The sequence below is a fragment of the Canis lupus genome, chromosome 37 (genome assembly GCF_003254725.2).
Source record: "Canis lupus dingo isolate Sandy chromosome 37, ASM325472v2, whole genome shotgun sequence".
Lineage (NCBI taxonomy): Eukaryota > Metazoa > Chordata > Mammalia > Carnivora > Canidae > Canis > Canis lupus.
This window is the reverse complement of record NC_064279.1, coordinates 6,698,239-6,721,995: the sequence shown is the minus strand read 5'-3', so window position 1 is coordinate 6,721,995 and position 23,757 is coordinate 6,698,239. Positions and strand designations below refer to the sequence as shown.

Here is a 23,757-nt window from a genome sequence, read left to right as displayed (position 1 = left end):
AGGATTATTTGAATTGAACTGTACAAATCTTTGAATTGTGAAAAAGTTTTTCATATATCTCTATTGTATCATTTACTTTTTTCCTTCATTCTTTTAGGTAATTACAGATTTTTCTGGAATTGTGCTGGAAAAAAATGCAGAAGAAGGAACTTCAGAAGAGAATAAAGGTTGTAGTTTCCTCTGCATAGGATAGTGTACATAATCTTCTTGTTTATAATGTGGCATTTTGAAATTGATAGTTAATGTTCTCAAAACAAGTTTAACCAGAAGCATTTTTTTCAATAGAGATTTCATATCTTTTTCTTGTGAATATTTACTCACAAGAAATCTTTTTCTGGGGATCCCTGGGTGGCGCAGCGGTTTGGCGCCTGCCTTTGGCCCAGGGCGCGATCCTGGAGACCCGGGATTGAGTCCCACGTCGGGCTCCTGGTGCATGGAGTCTGCACCCTCTGCCTGTGTCTCTGCCTCTCTCTCTCTCTCTTTCTCTCTGTGACTATCATAAATAAAAATTTTAAAAAAAGAATAAAAATTATTAAAAAAAAGAAATCTTTTTCTTTTTAATAAAATGTTATTTATTTATTTATTTATTTGAGAGAACACAGAGCAGGTGGAGTGGCAGGGAGAGGGAGAAGCAGGCCACAGGCCCCACCTCCTCAGCCCCATGGAGCAGGGAGCCTGATGTGGGACTCCATTGCAGGACCTCCGGGATCATGACTGAAGGCAGCTTCTTAACTGACTGAGCCACCCAGGCACCCCACAAGAATTCTTTTTAAAAAATTGTTTTCGGGAAGCCTGGGTGGCTCAGCAGTTGAGCACCTACCTTAAGCTAAGGGTGTGATCCTGGGTCTAGGGATTGAGTCCCACGTTGGGCTCCCTGCAGGGAGCCTGCTTCTCCCTCTGCCTGTGTCTCTGCATCTCTCTCTGTGTCTCTCATGAATAAATTTTTAAAAATCCTTAAAAAAATTACTATTTTCCATCCCTTTTATTTCTCAATACATCCATTTGAACATGGCATTTCTCACTGATCTGGGTCTTTTTTTTTTTTTTTTCTATAGTAAACCTGACACAGGAAAATACAGAAGAGCAATATATTAGGATAGAAGAGGTTTCTAGAAGCATAATTTAAGTAAACACCCAGAGGAAAGTGTGTTTCAGGCTGAGATCATAGGGTGTGGGAGCACTACTTGGTATGGACAGGATTAGATAGGGTTCTTTGGTTGAGGATCTTGAGTATCAGGAGTGGTATGCATGGAGTAGGAATTGGAATGGCATGAAAGCATGAATTAGGGCGTCTGAAAAACTGCCAATTTTGATAGTTTTCTTAGACCTGGCCTAACCTAGAGCCAATTCTCAAATTGTTTTGCCAGCCATATTTTCTTGAAGGTCTTTCTTTCCAAAAGTTAGATTCCTGTTGAAAATTATTGCTTTCCTTTGTTTTGAAAATATTAAGGAAAAATTGAGTTATGTTCAGGTTTTAGTTATAGATTTATTAGTCATTTTGATGTCTAATATATTTTGCCATGTTTCGTTGATCCACCCTTCCTTCTTTAGTTTCTTAATGATTTAGCATGTCTAAATTCAGGAAACCTCTTAACATAAATCAATAATATGTCACAGTTTAAGGAATGGTGTTTGTCTTAGTATATAAAATAATGGTGCATTTGAAATTTGGCATCTTAGAGTTTGATTAAATAACTTTAAAGATAATGTCCAGAATCCCTACTTTCTTTTTGTTTGCATTTGCCTACTGTATCTTTGTCCTTTTATTTTCAATCTTCCTGAGTTACATGATTTTAAGCAAGTGTTTTACTTTCAACATAAAGTTGAGTTATACTTTGTGATTATTTCTGAAATCAGATTTTGGATTTATACATCTATATACACTGTATCTTTAGTAGGTATGCCATAGCCACTGTCTGCAAAAGAATTGTGCTATGGATATAGTCTTTAGTCCAGTAGACTAGTTCTTATCCTCATGGAGCTTATGGACTAGTGTAAATTTAAATGTTAGGACTCTCCTTGAGTAGACTGAATTTTTTAAGTTGGCTTTCTATATCAGTTATTGTATTGGAGCTTAGTAATAAAAATAGTCTCTTAATTAAACTTGTCCAAATCCTTCTATGATTTTGTAATTTTGGGGAGTTCCATAATTTATATGACGCATTCTATAAAACATGAAGTTATTTCATTTTAATATAATTTTAGATTTTATTCCACCACTGAAATAAGTCTCTGAAGTTTCTTTGTGCTTTAGTTTTTTTCTGAAATGGAAACTTATTTGGAATTCAGTAGGCTTTACAAAATATAAAATTTTTTAAAAATATTTTAAATATGAATAAAAATTCCTTTGATTTCTCAGGACTTTAAAAATTGTTTTACTATAATGAAGTTTTAGAAAACCACATAGTATTTATTTTATCCTTTTCTTAGTCTCCTTATCATAGAAGCTTGAAAAGAGGCTTTTGAATTAAAAAAGAAAGAGTTCATATATCCTTGTTGGCCATTTTTGTCTCTCTCTCTCCTTTTTTTTTTCTCTGTAGTTTTGATAGAAGGTATGGGAGTTTATGTAAGTTTCAGATTAGTGGATAAACTGTTAGGAAAAGAATAGGAAGGATAATTCCTACCAAAGGACAGACTGAAGGAAGTAACCTAGTAATAGAGTTGGTCACATTAGAATGGACTATGGAATCAATTACCCTGAGTGAAGTAAATGAGATCTTACGTAGAAGATACAGTTTGCTTCATTTGCCCACTTTCTAAGCTTATGTTTTGGAACCACTTTTTGTGTGTCTGATCCAAAGCTGGTGAGAATGTTACCTGCAGTATACCTGATGGTGTGCCAATAGATATCACGGTGAAGTTGATGGTCTGCCTTGTGCATCTCAACATCCTTGAACCACTTAATGTAAGTAACATTAAGATCTGCACTTGAGATACTTCACATCAAATTCACACTGTTTTCTTTAGATGACAAAAAATTGTAAGTTTACCCTAAATTTCACATTTTCAATAACCAGGAAGTCACCATAAGCATCAAAGTGTTTGTGAATATTTTATAAAAATTGAACAGGGCTTAGAGTAATTTGTTCTTCTTTTAAAATGAGAACAATCCAGAGATCAGAATTTGATATTGGGCTTTTTAGAGAGTTGGTAAATTCTGACAGCTCTTCTCTTTTGTCAACTTCAGACTAAGTATTTCACTGAATAAAAAAATTTATTGGGCATATACTTTGCAGACCGTAGGATAAAGTAGTAAATACAATATATAAATCCCTGCCCTCATGGATCTTTTGTTCTAATGGGATTAAATAGATAATAAAATAAGTATGTAAAATATAGGATGTTAGTTGGAGGTAAATACTCTGGGAAAAAAAATTAAACAAGAGAGAAGGGGAGTAGCAGTTGTAATTTTAAATAGGGTGGTTAGGAAAGGTCTCTCAGAAAAGGTGACATTTGAATAATGACAATTATCAGCAGACAGAGAGGCTTTGTAGCTTGGGTATGTTTGACTTGGCAGAGGAAGAGCACAGCAGGTCAGCATTATCTTAGCGCCTGCCATGTCTGCTTATAATAAGCCTTCAAAAGTAATGTGGTAAATGAGTGAATGATGGCAGTATGTGTTTTTTTTAATAGAGATACAGAACATGAATAGAAAAATTATTTAAACCTGTTTTCATGAAGTCCTGCTCTAAAGGGCTTGCCTCAGATAACTAATAGATATGATGTAAAAAGAGAAATATACATAGATACGCATGTTTGTAATGAATGTTTGACTGCCGGCTTTTATTTTGGGGTCTAGCCTCTCTTGACCACACTAGTGGAGCAGAATCCGGAAGATATGGGAGACCTCTATCTAGATGTTGCTGAAGCTTTTCTGGATGTTGGTGAATATAATTCTGCACTTCCCCTCCTTAGTGCACTAGTCTGCTCTGAAAGATACAACCTTGCAGTAGTTTGGCTTCGGCATGCAGGTAATAATTTTTTGTGGAAGGGAGTAGTTTTAATCATATAGGCAGGCAAGAACTTTCCCAAGATGGCAGTGATTATTTTAAAATATTAATGTCTTGGTGAAAGTAAATTTCTGGTTTCAGGACAGTTTTTGAAAGTCAGGTTTTTCGTTTGCTTGTTTTTTGAGTATAGTTGACATACGATGTTACATTAGTTTCAGGTATACAATATTAGTGATTCAACAACCTTACGAATGTCAGGATTTTAAATTGTCTTGGTATGCCGCTGAGTGATTTCCCCCACACTAATGCTTTGGAAAAATGATTCACTTAGGGGTACCAGAATGAAGTAGGACTAACATGCCTGTGTTAAAAATAACTTACACATGTCTTTTATCTGTCTTAACCATTGGCTCCGATTTCTGGGGTGCAGTCTAATTTTTAAAGAGTTTTTATGAGTTTATATTTAGCATGTTATTTTTGAGAAAAACGTTAATGTATTTTCTGTGTTCTCTGAGCTGCAGATATGCTCAAGATTGGGTAATATGTATAATTTCATTTTATTGTATCTAAATTTACAATAATCTGGAAAAAAGTAGAAAAAATAATTTAAGAGAAACAACTAAATTTCTTTTTTTTTTAACTAAATTTCTTAAATGTAGAAAAGCCAAAAATACTCTAGTAGCATTTTGTATTGAATCCACTTAAAGATGCATTAAAATTTGAATAGTTTTTGTCTAAAATACTGCATGATGGCAGAAAGTTCTAGTAGTTTTTAAAATATTATATAATGGTAGAAAGCACTCTAGAGCTAGAGAGGCATTGATTGACAGTTTGGGTTATTTTGAGATATATGTCAGATCTGAAATTGCAAAAACACTTAAAGATTACTGTTTGGATGAGTGAACATGGATACAAATGTGATACCATCATAAAAACTTATATTATTTGTGGTATTTGAATTTTAAAAACCTGAGCAAGGAGTTGGGAGTTTTTATTGCCTGTTAAAAAAGTTTAACCTAAAGATGACACTCAGCAGAGTTGAGAAATTTGAGATTTAAGAGAGCAATTAGAGGCAAAAGTACTGTTAGGAGGTAATTGTAGTGAAAAAGAAATGAGATCAAAAAGGCCTAAATTAGTGTTGTCACTGTTACAGTGGAGAGAGTTCAACTGTTGGGACTTAATGATTGACATAAAGTTTGAGGAATAGAGTCCAATAACTCCCCTTCTGAGAACTTATCCTGAGGAAATAATTGAATGAAATGAGGGGTGGTAGTTTATATTTGGGATCACAAAACCCAGGAACCTGGGTTAGTAATAAAAAGTAATAAAAATGAGTGAAATGGGTGAGTGAAGAGGCCCAAGGCTAGAAGGGAGAACTGGGGAATCCTCTCTAAAGGATGATGCTGTTTCTCAGCATAGGCTGATATGCCATTTGGGAACAAGAGACACACTGTTGCCAAATCTAGATTTTTTGAAAGAATCCAGTAATTTGGGAGTTCTAAAAATCCTAATTTTAAAAAATGTAGACCACGTATTATTTTTAATAGCACTGTGACTTAACAAAACACATCTGTAGGCTAAATTGGTTCGCCAGTTTTTAAACTATGGTTTATATACATGAAAATTTTTACTGCAGTGTTATTTATTAGACTGAATATTTGGAAATAACCTAAATATCAGATGATATGGTTAAATAAATAATAGGTTGAATGTTATAACCATTCAAAATGGTAAGGAAGATGTGAGAAGTGTTTAAAGCTTAATGCTAAGTGAATAAAGCAAGAGACCAAAGTTGTACATCTATGTTGATTACATCCTTGTAGCCATTTGGATTTAGTTAGAGAAATTGATAGATTGATCAATCAGTAGATGGGAGATTAGAAGGGATAGTTGTTTTGAAGTACTGAAATATGCATTTCATTTTGGTTACAGTTCTTTTTATATCGCTGTAATGTTTAATTGGAAAAATAATCTTGGCAAGCTTACAAATCTGTAGATCATATTTATGCTTTATTTTAACATCATAGAATGTTTAAAGGCCTTAGGCTATATGGAACGTGCTGCAGAAAGCTATGGCAAAGTGGTTGATCTGGCTCCCCTTCATTTGGATGCAAGAATTTCACTTTCCACCCTTCAGCAGCAGCTGGGCCGTCCTGAGAAAGCTCTGGAAGCTCTGGAACCAATGTACGATCCAGATACTTTAGCACAAGATGCAAATGCTGCACAGCAGGTAGGGTCTGTCACATAAAAGGAAATTTTTTCTTGGTGGATTATACTTTTGAACTTTTTCCTCCATTAAAGAGGTCTCTACAGCATATATCCAAAAACTTTATTTTAGCTATCAAATTCAGTGTTTTTGAAAAGTGATTTTGAAACTTAAGTTTCAGCCTCTTGTTAGACATTGTAAATTATAGTTTCTAAAATATTAGATCTTGGGCAGCCCAGGTGGCTCAGCGGTTTAGCGCCGCCTTCAGCCCAGGGCATGATCCTGGAGACCCGGGATCGAGTCCCACGTCAGGCTCCCTGCATGGAGCCTGCTTCTTCCTCTGCCTGTGTCTCTGCCTCTCTCTCTCTCTGTCGTTTCTCCCTCTGCCTGTGTCTCTGCCTCTCTCTCTCTCTCTCTCTCTGTGTCTCTTGTGAATAAATAAATAAAATCTTAAAAAAAAATTAGATCTTAAATTGTGAAAGATCATAAAGCAAATGTTCTTAAGGTTGATTTCTAAAATAAAACTTGTCTGTGCAAACAATGCAACTTTGAGAAAGCAGTCTTGTCACATTATCATGTTTATTTATTTAGGAACTGAAGTTATTGCTTCATCGTTCTACTTTGCTGTTTTCCCAAGGCAAAATGTGTGGTTATGTGGACACTTTACTTACCATGTTAGCCATGCTTTTAAAGGTGGGTAGTGGTCTTTCTGTATATTAGTATTGTTGATTTTTTAAAGGTTTAGAATTTGATTTAAACATAGATTATAGCCATTTTGAAGAATATTCATTGGACCCATAGGACTTTAACCTGATCCTAATGTATAAAGCAAAATTGCTGAGTTAGTTTAAAAATGAAAATATATTTTAGTTTAGAATTAAATATAAAAGAAACAAAAATTACCATGATTAGGATTTAACTAAAGTTTGGGTAAAAGTTTTTTTAACTCACATTAAATTCATTATTATTGCCAGAACTTGACAAAATTGGTGGTTTTGAATGTGATATTGCTTGAAGTACAATTATCTGATAGAAATAGACCGAGAATCTTGCTAAAACATAGATTATAGCTGTTTTGTAACTGTTCTACTCTATTAAACTTTTACAAATGAAAGTCAGATGTAGACAGAAGACTTAGAGGTTAATGGTATGTACTGTTGGCCTTTTAACAACATGAGGAAAAAAAAACAATAACATGGGAATTATGGGCACCAACCCTAACACAGTTGAAAATCCATGAATAACTTTTGATTTCCTAAAAACTTAACTACTGATAGCCTCTATTGACTGGAAGCCTTACTGATAATGTGAACAGTTGATTAACACATATTTTGTATTTTGTCTGTATTATGTACTGTATTCTTACAATAAAGGAAGCTGGAGAAGAGAAAATATTAAGAAAATTAGAAGAGAAAATTCATTCATTGTATTGTACTATAAATAATCTATGTATAAGTGAATCTGTGCAGTTCAAACCTGTTTTTCAAGGGTCGACTGTAATTGAAAGCTTACATGAAAGTGTAAACTAGAGTAAGTGAAATAAAATCTTTGCTAGTACATATCTAGAAAAGTGAGAACCATAGCATAACCAGTTATGTTTTTAGACACTCCCGTGTGCTAAAAGTATTCCCTTTGCAAAAATGTTTTCCACATGTGACATCATTTCTGAGTCTTACATTTTTGCAGGGAAATAGTTGTGTGTGTGTGTGTGTGTGTGTGTGTGTGTTATAAATTAATGTCAGTTGCCTTCTTTTTCCCTACTAAGGTGCGATCTCAGTTCCTCTGGTAAAAAAAATAAGTCTATTCATCCTCTTTTAAGTGTTAAAATACACGATAATTTGGCGTCTTTTTTTTCCTAAAGAGGATTTTAGGCACACTTGCAGTACTTGTGACCCATAGATTTTCTTTCTTTTCTTTCTTTTCTTTCTTTTCCTTCCTTCCTTCCTTCCTTCCTTCCTTCCTTCCTTCCTTCCTTCCTTCCTTCCTTCTTTTTTTTTAGATTTTATTTAATTGAGAAAGAGAGTGCATGTGAGCAGGGGGAGGAGCAAAGGGAGAGGGACTAGTGGACTCTGTGCTGAGCACAGAGCTTGATGCAGGGCTTAATCCCAGGACCCTGAGATTATGATTTGAGTGGAAAACAGATGCTTCACTGGCTGAGCCACCCAGGTGCCTCCCCCATAGATTTTCTTTAAAAAATTATATGACTGAAGTGCCTGGCTGGCTCAGTCATAGACTGAGTCAATAGAGCATACGACTGTTGATCTCCGGGTTGTGAGTTTGAGCCCCATATTGGGTGTGGAGATGACTTAAAATCTTAAGAAATTATATGACTAAAAAATCTCAAATTATCATCTTTAATTCAGGTAGCCATGAATAGAGCCCAAGTTTGTTTGATATCTAGTTCCAAATCTGGAGAAAGGCATCTCTACCTTATTAAAGTGTCAAGAGACAAAATATCAGACAACAGTGACCAAGAGACAGCAAATTGTGATGCAAAAGGTAATTACATTCATTTGCTTTATTATATAATATATATTATTATTTATTATATAATTATATTTTTGGCTGAGTTGAAAAATACTCATGAAGTATCACCTGATAGTAATCTAATTGAAAAATATACCCTTCTCAAATAAAATGAAATTTTCTATCCAGATTCCTTAAGTATAGTAAACTCATTTGATGTTAAAAAAGAAAGGAAAGGTTAGGTTATGTAAATTACTTTTAAAAATTAAAAGGAAAACATCTTGGATCTTCCTGTGATAAAACTAAACAGAACTTCTGACTTTTTAAGAAGAAAATAAACCTTATTTTAAGAAATTTGTGAAGATTAGATGGCAATATAAATTATTATATTTGTCCAGTAACTTCAGTTACATTTCATCCTCTATTAAATTCAGTTTTGGCAAATGTAGCAATAGTCATAGAAACTCTGAAACTAAATTGTTTTGACCCAGTCTCAAGTAATATGACTTTAAAAGGCATCGATTTTTAGCTGGTAATGCATCAGGTTATTTTTGGGTCAGGTTATTACTCAGAAAACTTGAAGTCTAAACTGCAGGTTTCAGTCTAGCAGAAAATTATTTCATTGTTAATTAATTCAACAGACATGTTTTTTTTTTTTTTTTAATTTTTTATTTATTTATGATAGGCACACAGTGAGAGAGAGAGAGGCAGAGACACAGGCAGAGGGAGAAGCAGGCTCCATGCACCGGGAGCCTGACGTGGGATTCGATCCCGGGTCTCCAGGATCGCGCCCTGGGCCAAAGGCAGGCGCCAAACCGCTGCGCCACCCAGGGATCCCCAACAGACATGTTTTAAGTAATTGTTACAAGCATGGCAGTGTACCATGGGGTAGGATTTTATTTTATTTTATTTTATTTTATTTTATTTATTTTATTTATTTATTTTATTTTATTTTATTATTTTATTTTATTATTTATTTTATTTATTTTATTTTATTTTTTATTTTTATTTTATTTTATTTTATTTTATTTTATTTTATTTTTTATTTTATTTTATTTTATTTTATTTTATTTTTTTATTTTTTATTTTTTTATTTTATTTTATTTTATTTTATTATTTTATTTTATTTTATTTTATTTTATTTTATTTATTTTATTATTTATTTTATTTTATTTTATTTTATTTTATATTTTATTTATTTATTTTATTTTATTTTATTTTATTTTATTTTATTTTTTTTATTTTATTTTATTTTATTTTATTTTATTTTTTATTTTATTTTATATTTTATTTTATTTTATTTTATTTTATTTTATTTTATTTTATTTATTTTATTTTATTTTATTTTATTTTATTTTATTTTATTTTATTATTTTTGGGGTAGGATTTTAGAATCCAGAAGAACTGAATCTCTATAAGCACATTATAAGGAACTAACATAAGCAAGGTTTTGAAGGGGAGGAGAGTCAGGAGAGGAATGAAGGTCAGCTGCTCGTAAGCTAGCCATAAATGCCCAGAGCCCTACCATCTCTCCAGTCCATAGATTCTGGGCCCACCCGAAAGGTAGACTCTCTGCTTCATGTGTTTAAGACTATATTTCCTTAAGTTCTATTTTTCTGTATATGTGATCCTGCCTGATTTTTTCTTTCCATATTTTTTGATTTTACATTCATTGTTGGTTTTTCTTAGGCTCGTAAGGTTTTTTATGTTAAGTTCATTTCCTCATGGTGGGGATCACATTACACTGGTGTGTAAGGATAAGGTGAATGAGGCCTCCTTAATGTTACATGCACCTTTGTACTCTGATTTTTTCACTCAGCGTTTTGTCACAGATGTTTTCTTGTGTTGCTGTCTTCCCTTCATAGCTGTTCATAAGGAATGTGTGGTATTCCATTGGATAGCAGTTTCATGCTTTGCTTATTCTCTTATTTTTGGTATACAGTTGCTTCTGATAATTTTCTTTTGTAGATAATCATGAGTGAGCATATTCATCCCTATATATGTATCCTTTTTCTAAAAAGATTTTATTTATTTATTCCTGAGAGACACACAAGAGAGAGGGAGAGAGAGAGAGAGAGAGAGAGAGAGAGGAGAAGCAGGCTCCTCGCAGGGAGCCTGATGTGGGACTCGATCCCCAGACCGGGATCATGCCCTGAGCCAAAGGTAGATGCTCAGCTCAAACCACTGAGCCACCCAGGCGTTCCTATGTAGCCATATCTTTGACTTTATAGGATAGATTCTCAGAATTCTGGGTCAAAGACTAAAAAGTTTTTGTGGCTTTTGATTTTTCTCAGACAAGGCAAAATTTTTAGGGAAAAGTAGTTCTGAGGTAGAGAAAAGATAATTGAGATTATAAAAAGATCAGAACAGTCTGAATCTCAAAGTATGAATTTTAAGTCCTTTGCTAAGCAAACATTTGAATGTCTTGTATGTGTAGAACCCTATATCTGACTTCAGTCATGGAACACAAACTTACTCTGCCCTGGAGGACCATATATCCTAGTGAGCTCCGAGAGATATAAATGAAGTAGCTAGGCTTGGTAGCAGACAAATCCAAAGTAAGAATTACCTGGAATTGCAGATTGTTAGGCAGAGCAGAAAGAGTGGCTAGTATTGAAGGTAGTGTAAACAAGCAGCTTCATTGTCAGAAGATTGTTGGCAAGAATTCAGGCCCATAGAACTGTGGTTATTAAATTTAACCTTAAAATTGATCATATGAATTTTTCTAATACTGCTGTTTCTGAAAAACAGTGTCCTGATTTTCACTGGTATCATTTTAGCAATATTTGCTGTACTCACAAGCGTCTTGACAAAAGATGACTGGTGGAACCTTCTGTTGAAGGCTATATACTGCTTATGTGACCTGTCCCGATTTCAAGAGGCTGAGTTACTTGTGGATTCTTCATTGGAATATTACTCATTTTATGATGACAAGCAGAAACGCAAAGAACTAGAATACTTTGGTCTTTCTGCTGCAATACTGGACAAAAATTTCAGAAAGGCCTACAACTATATCAGGTGACTTTCCAATAACTTATTTTAGATTCTTTGAAATAGTATGTGTATTTACTTTGACTTAGTCTCTCAAGCTCAAGAGTAGTAAGTTGTTTTATTTTAACTCTTGTTGCTTACGGGTTAATTTACGTCATTGGCGATTCTCAGAGGCATGCCTTCTCATGTATTTAGCTTCTTGTGCCTTAGCTCCGCATTATAAAATGGATATCATAATACTCCACCTGAAAGGATTATTTTGAAGGTTAAGTGAATTATTTATAAGGTCTTTTAATAATATCTGGCACACACTATTAGGTATTATTCACTGTTCATCATACTGCAGTTGTAGGGGCAGCGGGGAAATGGTGAAACTTAAACCGCTTGATTCTTTCTGGTTTAAATAAAAGTTTTGTTGAAAAGAACAAACAAGATGTAGAAATACTAACTTAAGCAGCATTTTCTGGGAAAAATCTTTGTGTAAATGTTTCTGTTTAAATAGATTGAGACAATCTGCTTTTCTGTGGAGGATTTTGCGGCACTGAAGGATTTCATTCTTAGAAATCAAAAGTTTTTCTTTTTATGTGATTTCTTCCCCTTGCCCTCTTTCTGCGATTTTAGGGTAATGGTAATGGAAAATGTCAATAAACCTCAGCTCTGGAACATTTTCAATCAGGTTACCATGCACTCCCAAGAAGTGCGACATCATCGTTTCTGTCTTCGCCTAATGCTGAAAAACCCAGAGAATCATGCCCTATGTGTCTTAAATGGACACAATGCGTTTGTATCTGGTAGTTTTAAGCATGCACTCGGTAAGTGTCCTGGACATGACTTTGTCAAGTGTGGATAGTGTGGTGGTTAACAGCTAGTTCTCAAGAGCAGCATACCTGTGTTTATATAGCAGCTCCCTCATGACAAATTATTGTACCTCCCCTATGTCAGTCTCTTTATCTCTGAAATGGAGGTAATAATTGGACCTTACCTTATAGATTATTGTGAAAATTAAATGAGTTAATCTAAAGTGTTTAAAAATGCCCTGGCACATACAGTAAATAAATCGCTTATAAGTATTGGCAACAATGATTATAATTAATTCTAGTATTTATTTTCCTCTTGAAGCTTTGGTTTCAGAAAACTGAAGTAAGTCCTAGTTCATTTTAAAGGTCAATAACTCTTCCAGCTTAGGCTTGATTTTTTTTTTTTTTCTTAAGGGAGCATGCATGAGCAGGGGAGGAGCAAGAGAGAGTGAGAGAGAATCTTAAGCAGGCTCCACTCCACACCCAGCATGGAGCCCGACACAGGGCTTCTTTCTCATGACCTGAGCCAGAATCAACAGCTGGAAGTGTTATTAACCAACCAAGCTGCCCAGGCACCCTGGCTTGTTTTTAAAATAATTTTCATTTATTATGGATATTTTGCCACCTGTTTTTAATCTGCTATAATGCAAAAAAAGGATAAAGATTTGCTGAGGGGTGCCTGGGTGGCTCAGTCAGTCATCTGCCTTCAGCTCAAGTCATGATCCCAGGGTCCTGGAATTGAGCTCCACATCAGGCAGTCTGCTCAGCGAGGAGTCTGCTTCTCCCTCTCCTACTTCCCCCTGCTCATGTTCTCATTCTCTCTGTCAAGTAAATAAATAAAATCTTAAAAAAAAAAAAAAAAATTTGCTGATAGTTTGTTCCTTTAGGAGGTAAGTATGTCAAGATTTATTTACACGGTGCTTGCTAATCTAATTAAGCTCAGGAAAAATTAATTACTTTATTTTCTGTAATAATCAGAAGCAAACAAGTAGAAAAATACCTAGGCAAAAGTTTAAACTTAAAATGAGGCATGTATCTCTTGCTGCTAAAAGTTAGTGTTTACTTCTGAATAAACTGGGATATTGGCTATTTAATACTTTAATGTTTCTTCACGTATGGCTGGTATTTTTATAATTGTTCAGTAGGTAATCTTGAACATCAGGTGTTGAGACTGTCCTCTACTGTTTGCGCTTTTTGGAATTGTTTGTTTAATGTTAAGGAAATGTAAAATAGAGATTTAGATTGTTTTCTTATACTTAAGACCTTTTATAGAGGGTAAAAATAGAAAAGTCCAAATGGTAGTCTACCATCTGTGCTGCTAAAGAGATTCTGAGGTGCCATTCCTTCTGGCATAGAAGCTAGAAAGAATGAAGGTTTTTATCTGTGTGATAAATTATAGGTCATCCCTTTATAAGAAAATTTTGCTTAAAAATTTGCTTAAATTCCCCTATCTCATATACTTAAGCTTTTGACATGAAATAATTGCGTTTATAGAATACATGGAAACAAGGAAAACATCTTTTTCTCAGGAAAAACAAAACAGTGCTACTTTTGAGGAAACAATACCCATAATCTAAAAAACAAAACAGAACTATTTTTCTTTTTCTCAGCTCCATGATCCAGCATATTTGAATTTATAAGACAAATCGATTAATTTTACAAAAGAATTTGCCAAAAGACACATTCCCTTATTTCTTTTAAAATAGATTTAAGGTCATAAAATACATTGTGATCACAATTAATAAATTGTTTATTTTGGAACTATTACTCTACGTGGAAATGTCTAGCTGTGCCTAAAAGAAAGTTACTTTTAGTTGCTCATATTTAATCTTTGTAGTCAGGATACATTTATAGGTAAATCCTCCTAATTTTATCATATCTTATACATTGTTTTTAAATTCAAATTAAGGTGCATCTGGTTGATATTTTAGAAAGCACACTTTGCATATGTAAAATCAGTACCATTTAGCCATAAAACATATTTGAATAAGTCAATACATAAGGAAATATGCTCATGTCAAACCATCTGACATGATCTTTTTTCAGGACAATATGTGCAAGCCTTTCGCACCCATCCCCATGAACCTCTCTATAGCCTCTGTATAGGCCTAACGTTTATTCACATGGCATCTCAGAAGTATGTATTAAGGAGACATGCTCTTACTGTGCAGGTAATTTATTTGGATTTCTCATTACTTGGTTTTATGTTCTTTAAAAGTGAATATACTTAATGCTTTTAGAATATACTTAATGCTTTTAGTGTCCTGCTTCAAAAGTAACATCTGCTTAGTATACACGTTGAGAATTCCCAACACCTCCTTGTGTTCAGCACTCATGCACTCCACCTCTAGTAGTACTCCTGGCTAAGACTTATGTAGCCATGTAGAAAGGGGACATAGCCAAATAATATAGAAAGAAGACACAGGAAAAAACAAAAAAGACGACACAGCAGAATCTGGATGCTTCCTTATACTCTGGAGCCACCTGAGGCCTTCAGTTTTCTAGGTCCTGAAGATTGATTTATTATAAGTCTGTTTAAAGAATATATACATACAGGGATGCTTGGTGGCTCAGCAGTTGAGCTTCTACCTTTGGCTCAGGGCGTGATCCCGGAGTCCTGGGATTGAGTCCCACATTGGGCTCCCCTCAGCCTGCTTCTCTCTGCCTGTGTCTCTGCCTCTCTGTGTGTCTCTCATGAATAAATAAATAAAATCTTTAAAAATAAATGACAAAAAATGTATGGATCCAGTAACGTATGAATATGTGATTATGTGACTGTTTCCTTACAGCATCAGCATTGTTAGTGTTAGCATCACTAACAAATTGGTCCTTTAAAGCTTTCTTGGTTCTTACAGCAATTTGAAATTGGTCTTTTTATTTTGTTTACTTTTCTTTATAGATTGTTTTCTCTAATAAAAGTATAATCTCCAGGGGCACCTGGGTGGTTCGGTTGGTTGGTTAAGCATCTGACTTTTTTTTTTTTTTTTAGATTTTATTTATTTATTCATGAGAGAGGCAGAGATACAGGCAGAGGGAGAAGCAGGATCCCTGCAGGAAGCCCGAAGGGGGACTCGATCCTGGGATCCCAGGATCACACCCTGAGCTAAAGGCAGACACTCACCCACTGAGACGCCTCCCAAGCGTCCGACTCTTGGTTTTATTTTTTATTTTTTTATTTTTTGTATTTATTTATGATAGAGAGAGAGAGAGAAGCAGAGACATAGGCAGAGGGAGAAGCAGGCTCCATGCAGGGAGCCCGACGTGGGATTCGATCCTGGGTCTCCAGGATCGCGCCCTGGGCCAAAGGCAGGCGCTAAACCGCTGCGCCACCCAGGGATCCCTCGACTCTTGGTTTTAGTTCAGGTTGTGATCTCAGGGTTGTGAGGTAGAGCCTACTTAGGATTCTCTCTTCCTCTGCCCCACCCCCCACGTGCACATTCGCTCTTTTTCTCTCTCAAAAAAAAATATATATATATATTCCCAAGAGATCAGGGAGTCTCTGTTTTGTTCACTACTGTATCCATAAAACTTTTATGTCATTTTTATGTTTATATGTTTGATGCATGTAAAGACATGTTTTTTTAAGTAGTTATGAAAAGAAAGAAAATGTTGGCTTGAATGGAGTGGCAGGATTGAGTAAAGGATTTTTTGTTTTGGTTTTTAAAGTAAAATGGTTAAAAAGAAAGCCTAAGTTCAAATGTTAATTGTTAAAGATGGATATTGAGGTTCATTATAATGTACTCGTTTGAATATTTGAAAATTTTCATAATACAAAGTAAAAAATTAAAAACCCAGAAATTCTCCTTTTCTTGGGTATTTATTTGTGGTATTTGTCCACTTCTTGCTCTATGCTTTTTTTTGTCTTAATGGATACTTTTGCTGTATTAAGTAATGGAGGATTGTTTGTAAGTCAAAAAATATGTAATGAGCACCCAATGTGCTGGGAACTGAGGATATAGCAATGAGTATAGAGGCAGAATAATTCCCTGCCCTTATGAAGCTTATATTCTGATAAATATTGATGGGAAGTTTTGATGGATTGACTCATTATCAAATAGTTAAAATAATGTAGTTTTTTGGCCTGGTAGAAAAAAAAATTATATACTTCAAAGTAATTTAGAAGCTAAATTTCAAATTATAGTTAAACAGCAGTTTTTAATCAGTTGGAGATAGAGATTAAACAACAGGAGATTGGCGTATGGGAGTTTGTTGTCCTAATCTCTTGTACTTTTGTGTGTGTTGAACATTTTCCATTAAAAAAAGTTTCTAAAAACAAGTTTTATTGTTAATAACATGATTCTTAAATTGTTTTAATTTCTTATGAACCTATTTATGCAACATGACCATAGTTAATTTCCCTTTGGAGTACTTAAACTAATTTCATATGTTTTACTGCCTTTCTTACCTTTATATTATACTATGAAAGTAAGCCTTTTATGATTTCTTATATCTATATTTAGTATTTTATAGACAGTGTATATTTGGGCCCTTAGTGGATGATGTGATAAAAATATTAGAAATATCACATTTTTAATACTTTTGTCACATACTTTTGCTTATAGTTCATTAAAAATTGTCGTATTTTTGCAGTTTTTATATTTGATTCATATACCTAAGAGATAAAATGGTTATCCCCATTTCCTAGTTTTTAAATCACTAGTTATTTGAATAGCATTTCATAGGTCTCCTAAATTTGTTAATTTCTTAAAAATGCAACAGGTAACTCAAATCCTATTATTGTATCAAAAGACCTGCAAGTTTATTCGGGTTGTAACATTTCATCTGGGATTACTATTCATTCTCAGATTTTTGTAGTTTATCATCTTAAAATATGAAGATTCGATATTTCTCTGATACTAATAGTTTATCGGCTGTACTTAACAGACAGCCGTAATTTTCACTGGCATAGAGGTCAGCCCACATAAGTGGGCTCTTTTATTATGCAAAATGTGTGATTTATTTAGTGAAGATAATTATTTTTATCTCTAAAATGCTTTAATTCTAAAGAATCCATTAATTTTTATTATTTATTTAACGAAGAAAAAATTTGTGACCATTTATTTAGAAGGCAGATCCAAAAGATTGCATTTTATATTCTATACTCACAGGTAATACATTTTTATTTCATTACTTAACATAGGACACTTGTACTTCTGCAGTTTGTAACTCTGTTGGTGGTAACTTGAAGCTACATTAAAGAGGAAAATGAATGCAGGAGAAGGTGAAGAAGCAAGTTATTACTTTTTGGACACTGTGACACACATGGAGCCTGCATTAGTACAGCTGTGCTCTGAAATAATCAGTTTTTCCATAAGGTCTGAGTCAGAAGCTTTCAAGGGAAAAAAAAGTTTTTTGGGTTAAGAATTCATTAAGGTCCTGAGAGGTGACTAACAAAAAGATACCCTTTACCCAGAAGTTATAGTCAAGTGAGTTTGTCCCTGAGAAGAACCTTTCTAAAATTATCATTGTCATTATAAGGGTTCAGATTTTATATTTTTGCTCCAGTTTTTAGACATCTTGAATCAAAAATTTATTGGCCTGTAATGTCACAAAAACCAACTTGGAACCTTAAAAAAGAACTCCTGTGTTATGAAAGATTATGGATCTTTGATGTAAGATTATAGATTACGGATCTGTGACTTTGGCTTTGTTTTGTGTGACTGTTTTTGCCCTTAGGTTAAAAAAAAGATCTTTTATATCTTCAGAAGAGGTCTTGACTACTCTGTGATGTGACACTATGCTGCAGACATAGGTTCTCTTAGGATGAGACTGTCTCTTTTTTTAATATTTATATCCTGTACAGAATACACATATATTGGTTCAAATACATACTTGGCAAATCAGTATAATACTGAATTGTTGATCTCTTTGGTAGGGCTTTTCCTTTCTTAATCGATACCTCAGTATCCGTGGGCCCTGCCAGGAATCATTCTATAACTTGGGCCGTGGCCTTCACCAACTGGGGCTGATTCATCTTGCGATCCACTATTATCAGAAGGCCCTGGATCTCCCTCCACTTGTGGTAGAGGTATTGTATGGTTTACTTTCTTTTTTTTTTAAGATTCATTTAATAGAGAGTGTGTGTACACACGTGAGCGGGGGGGGGGGGGGTGTGTGTGGAGAGAATCTCAAGGAGACTTCATGACGTGAGCCAAAATAAGAATTGGTGTTTAACTGAGCCACCTAGGTACCCCTGTATGATTTACTTTAAAAACTGATGAGTCCTTTTATCTACAGAGAAGTGAGTGCAGTTAGTTCATGTTGTAGTCCAGACAGTGAAATAAATTAGAGTGTATTTTCTTTATTTATTGAATGTATTTACGTAATTGTGTTCAGCAACAAGTAGATCCTTGGCATTCTGGCCTTGTGACCTGATCAGCAACCATGTGGACATACACAACTTGCGGTTATGACATTTCAGTTACCTTAAGGTAGCCCCTGTGGTTTACAGGTATGAGCTGGGAGACAGAAAGCCGGAGTATTTTTTTTTTTTTTTTTGTAAGCCAGAGTATTGATTAATATAGTTCACTGTTCATTTTCAAGTTCACGTGTAACTAACATATATTTCTTTATAAAGATGAAAGACCAGTATAAATTTTCTTTTAAGATCATGTTAAGATAGTATAAAGTGTTGCTAATACTATGATAATCTATGTTTAAAGTCTAATTCTTATTTTAATTTCTGAAGAAAAAGTATTTTCATTGTTAATTTTTTTAAGTTGCACTCATAATCCTCACTCCTCACATACCCTCACAACTGTTTTGTATTACCCTTGTTCAACATTAGTCATTAAACAAGTAAATACATATTTTTATAGTTATGCTGATGAAATATATATACTTTTGTGTCATTCATACATACCTTTAGGTATTGCTCCTTAAGCTTTATAGGCATCATTTTCATTGTTGCAGATATTTTTACAGTTGACTCCAAAATTTTGTATTGGGGAAGATTTAGAAACATAGATCTAACCTATTCCATTGAGTTCATTGCTTTGCTATTTAAGTAGGACGAAAGGTAATAATACCCTTAGGGTAATTGCTATGATTAATTAAGTGTATGCCTTCCTATACCTATCCTGTAAGTGCCTTTTTATTATATAGTACAGGTATTTTTTTTCCCCATCTGGTCATTTGTGTTATTATTTATGTCTTTTTAAATGTGTAAGTTTTACATTTTTTAATGAAATCATATCTATTAACTTTTTCCTTTCTAGTTCCTATTTTTGCTATTATACTTAAGAGGGCCTTTCCTTTTTTCTTTTCTTTTTTTTTTTATTTTTTTTAAAGATTTATCTATTTAGTCATGAGAGACACAGAGAGAGGCAGAGACATAGGCAGAGGGAGAAGCATAGACATAGGCAGAGGGAGCCCGGTGCGGGATTTGGTCCCAGGACCCCAGGATCACAACCTGAGCAAAAGGCTGCTCAACCACTGAGCCACCCAGGTGCCCCAGGAGGTCCTTTCCGTTTTTTGTTTTCTTTTTTTTAGGAGGTCCTTTCCTATTCAAGATTATATTATTATATTATTCAATAATATTTTTTTTCTTTTATGGTTTCATTTTTTTAATTCTAAATTCCTAATTCATCCAAGCTCATTCAGCTATGGCTTGTGAGACTCTTTCTTTAACTATTGGCTAGACATTTTAAATCATTTAATAATGCACTTAATTTACAGTGATTACTTAATATTACAATGATTAACTGAGTCAGCATTACCTAATAAAAATTTAGGTCCAAGGTATATGCCTAGTTTTATTTTTTTTTAGTATCATGAATTTTAATATTTGAAAGCTTACACTTACGAAACAGTATTTTCCATAAAATTGTCCTGGTTGTCAGTCTGAAATACAACTCAGTCATGTATCTTTCCCTCCTAGGGAATGGAAGTTGACCAGTTAGACTTACGAAGAGACATTGCCTACAACTTGTCTCTCATTTATCAGAGCAGTGGGAATATTGGAATGGCTCAAAAGCTTTTGTATACCTATTGCACTATATGAAGTACAACTGAGAAAGAAGCATGGTGCTCTGTGTGTGGACCAATATTTTCTAAGGGCTTAATATTAACCCCAAAATGGAAATTACAATTTCAGAATTATCTGTGTATTTAATTTTTCATATGTGATAATGATCTCTTGATAGATAAGCAAAATTATTCCTACAAGAATTTGTATATTGTTCTGTCATTTTCTTTTAATATTTTTTAGCAAAATTGTCCCCAAAGATGAAATAGATAATGTTAACCTTTAAGCCAGCTTGGGGTTGAATATGCTGATTTTTTACTCTTCATTCATCTGTGCATTCGGAACTATATGTTAAACACCTATGTACTAGGCCCTGTGATGGGTGCTTGGAATACAATATTAGGGCAGAAATGACCTCTGAGTACATTCTTTAAATACAGAATTTGCATATTCAAACTTGAATATATATTCATTTGAAGGAGATGTTTGTTGCATTTCTGCCTACATTATCATTGTTGAGTCATCCAATTTATTTGTGCCCCGTTGCTATTGCACGGGCAGTTTCTCAAATACATAAGAAGGAAGTTGCTTACTAAAGGAAAGATGAGTTAGGACTCTTGCTCATATCAACACAAGTATGTAATTAATTCACTTAGCTCCTCAGATAACTATTTGAAATGGTTATGTAGTAGGAAGACACATAATTGAGTTAATCTTTTACTTTTCACCTGCATGTATCTTTGTTGTATAGATCGAGACCTGGTAGGCCGGCATAATTCAGAACATCCTGTTCTGAAGCAGATAAAAAAAAAAAAAAACGCATTATCAATGTTGGTGGCTTTCTGACAAAAAAAATAGAAAAGAGAGGACCACATTCAATAACGTGACATAGGTTGCATTTCAAGATCACTAGGAATGTAGGAAGGCTAGGTATATGGATAAAGTATTGCTATGATAAACTACGAAAACTAGATTAAACTTTTATTAAATATGATATGTTCTTGAATCTAAATAACAATACTTTTAAGATATAGCATTGGTCTACTAACATCTTTTGAGAGTTTCTTTTTAGGGGAAAATGCTGTAATATGTGTGTGGATTATAAGACGTAGTGTAATTGTGAGAGGAAACCAAGTATGAGACTTAATGGTCAAAGAAATACAGCGAGGGCTTTAGGAATTCTTATCACCCTTTATCCTGTATACATAACTTTGTAGTTGGAAAGCAAAATTTGTATATAATAAGTAAATGTATCGTGCATTCTGTGTGTGTATTTAAATGTGTATATAATTTAAATAAATTCTATTTTTATAATTAAAACAGTTTCACATGCTTATATGTTTTATTTCATGCCATTTGTGGTACTGATAAAGCTAATATCTTTGAATCTCGTGAAATTGAGTATTCTATATTGAGTTCTTTTGAATTAAACTATGCTATGGAAAAAATAAATAAATAAACTATGCTATGACTCCAGCTGAAGTGCTGAACAGCCTTGCAGGAAACTTAACTCTCTCTAGCAGTATTCTAAGAAAAAAAAAGTTGACATTGCATGAATCTGTTTAGCATTTAAAAGCATAGCTACCATTTCCTGAGTGTGCCAAGTACAGGGCTGGGTACTCTAGATATGTCTCTGCTCCTCTCAGGGAATCACCTGCAAGGTCGGTATTATTGCTGATCTTCTTATCGCCACCTTATAAATGAGAAATTAAATGTCATGTTCAAGATCACTAGCAAGCTCCTTCATAGGAACATACTTATTCTAGCTCAGAGTAAGAACATAAACATTGAGCATGTTTATTTTAGAAAGAAAATGGAGAATAGCTGTTATTTTCTTCTGTCCACTAGGCCTTCAACCTATTAAAAAAGCCCTGTAGTAAGTAAACCTCTTTGGAAGTGCCTTTCAAAAAGCTGATACTTTCTTACCGATCATCCTCACTCCAGCCAGGGGATGCTGACAGCCACTTCACACAGTAAGATTTTTTTCTATTGGTCTCTGTTGATTAATAAACTGAGCGTCTCCCACTCCAAGCTGGGCCAATCAGGAGTTTCCCCGCTCCATCCTTGGGAATTTAGGAGTGAGATGGGGTTTTTCTGTAGGATTGAAACATGAGAGTTTAGAAGACATTTTCTGCTTTCCCTGTGGGCTGACTAGCAGTTAACCCCTCCCACTGAGCAAGAAAAACAGAATCTATGTATCAAGCAGAGCTGGGAGATGCAGAGGAAACTCCAAGGGTTCCTAGAGGTTTTCCGGTTCCCATGCCTGTCCTTTCTAAAGCTGTGTTCTTACCCATGGGTTCATTGTAGAAGATTAACCCAATTCTACAATTCCGCTTTTTTTCTTTTTTCTTTATTCATGAGACACAGAGAGACACAGGCAGAGGGAGAAGCAGGCTCCATGCCCCATGCCGGGAGCCCGACGCGGGACTCGATCCCAGGTCTCCAGGGTCACGCCCTGGGCTGAGGGCGGCGCTAAACCGCTGAGCCACCCGGGCGTCCTGAATTTTTTTTTTTTTTTTTTTTTTACAATTCCACTTTAAAATTTAGACTGGCTGGATTTTTTATGTTATTTGCACCAAAAATAGTCCCGCCACACAATGCCTATTCAGCCGTCGTGCTTTCCCGCGGCTTTCTGAAGGGCGGGCGGGCGGGGAGCCACCAGGCGGCCTCCGAAGCTCCGGGCCGAGCAGGGCTGTGCGCGCTGCCGTGGGGGCTGAGTCTGCGCACGTGGGCGCGGGAGGCGAAGGCGGGTTCGGGCCGCCGCGGTACCGCAGACCCACGCGCCTTCCCCCGGGCCGGAGCCCCAAGCCCAACTGCCAATTACAACTTTCGAGGCATCCCGAAGAAGCGGTCCAACGGGCGACGACGCGGGGAGCACGGCGGACGCTCAGTCCTCCCGCAGGGGGCCCTCGGCGGGGACCTGGGGAGCCCGGCCGCCGAGCGGGCGCCGCGGAGGGAGTCCGCGAGGACGAGGACGAGGACGAGCCCGAGGACCGGCCAGCGCACGCACGGCCGGCGGCCGGCAAATGGGCGAGGCACACGGCCGGGGCAGCGGGAAGCAAGCGGACTGACGCCACGGGTCTCCGCAGGCCCGAGGGGGCGCCGGGCCCGGGGGCGGCGGCGGCGGGTCAGGAGGGGCGCCGGGTCGGGGGCGGCGGCGTCGGGTCAGGAGGGGCGTCGGGGCGGGGGCGGCGGCGGCGGGTCAGGAGGGGCGCCGGGTCGGGGGCGGCGGCGTCGGGTCAGGAGGGGCGTCGGGGCGGGGGCGGCGGCGTCGGGTCAGGATGGGTGTCGGGTCGGGGGCAGCGGCGGCGGGTCAGGAGGGGCGTCGGGTCGGGGGCGGCGGCGGCGGGTCAGGAGGGGCGTCGGGTCGGGGGCGGCGGC

The 23,757-nt window shown here is 35.9% G+C and overlaps 1 protein-coding gene and 1 long non-coding RNA gene across 2 annotated transcripts in view; one reads left to right on the top strand and one right to left on the bottom strand.

Moving 5' to 3' along the window:
* GTF3C3 (general transcription factor IIIC subunit 3) overlaps positions 1 to 21,696 on the top strand; it is a 44,226-nt gene extending 22,530 nt beyond the window's left edge. The window contains exons 8-18 of the mRNA XM_025441931.3: positions 98 to 167; positions 2,802 to 2,905; positions 3,800 to 3,971; positions 5,978 to 6,180; positions 6,748 to 6,849; positions 8,520 to 8,655; positions 11,403 to 11,640; positions 12,235 to 12,425; positions 14,457 to 14,581; positions 18,286 to 18,438; positions 20,290 to 21,696. Of these exons, the coding sequence (XP_025297716.1) occupies positions 98 to 167; positions 2,802 to 2,905; positions 3,800 to 3,971; positions 5,978 to 6,180; positions 6,748 to 6,849; positions 8,520 to 8,655; positions 11,403 to 11,640; positions 12,235 to 12,425; positions 14,457 to 14,581; positions 18,286 to 18,438; positions 20,290 to 20,412 (1,617 nt within the window). The 3' untranslated portion in view covers positions 20,413 to 21,696. The remainder of the gene's footprint in view (positions 1 to 97; positions 168 to 2,801; positions 2,906 to 3,799; positions 3,972 to 5,977; positions 6,181 to 6,747; positions 6,850 to 8,519; positions 8,656 to 11,402; positions 11,641 to 12,234; positions 12,426 to 14,456; positions 14,582 to 18,285; positions 18,439 to 20,289) is intronic.
* LOC112656545 (uncharacterized) lies at positions 5,944 to 22,913 on the bottom strand. Its single transcript, XR_007409006.1, has 5 exons — positions 22,667 to 22,913; positions 22,303 to 22,470; positions 21,962 to 22,069; positions 6,828 to 6,972; positions 5,944 to 6,187 (listed from the first exon to the last, which is right to left on the bottom strand). It is a non-coding gene; the product is annotated as an uncharacterized LOC112656545 (long non-coding RNA).
* Between the last annotated feature and the right edge of the window lie 844 nt (positions 22,914 to 23,757).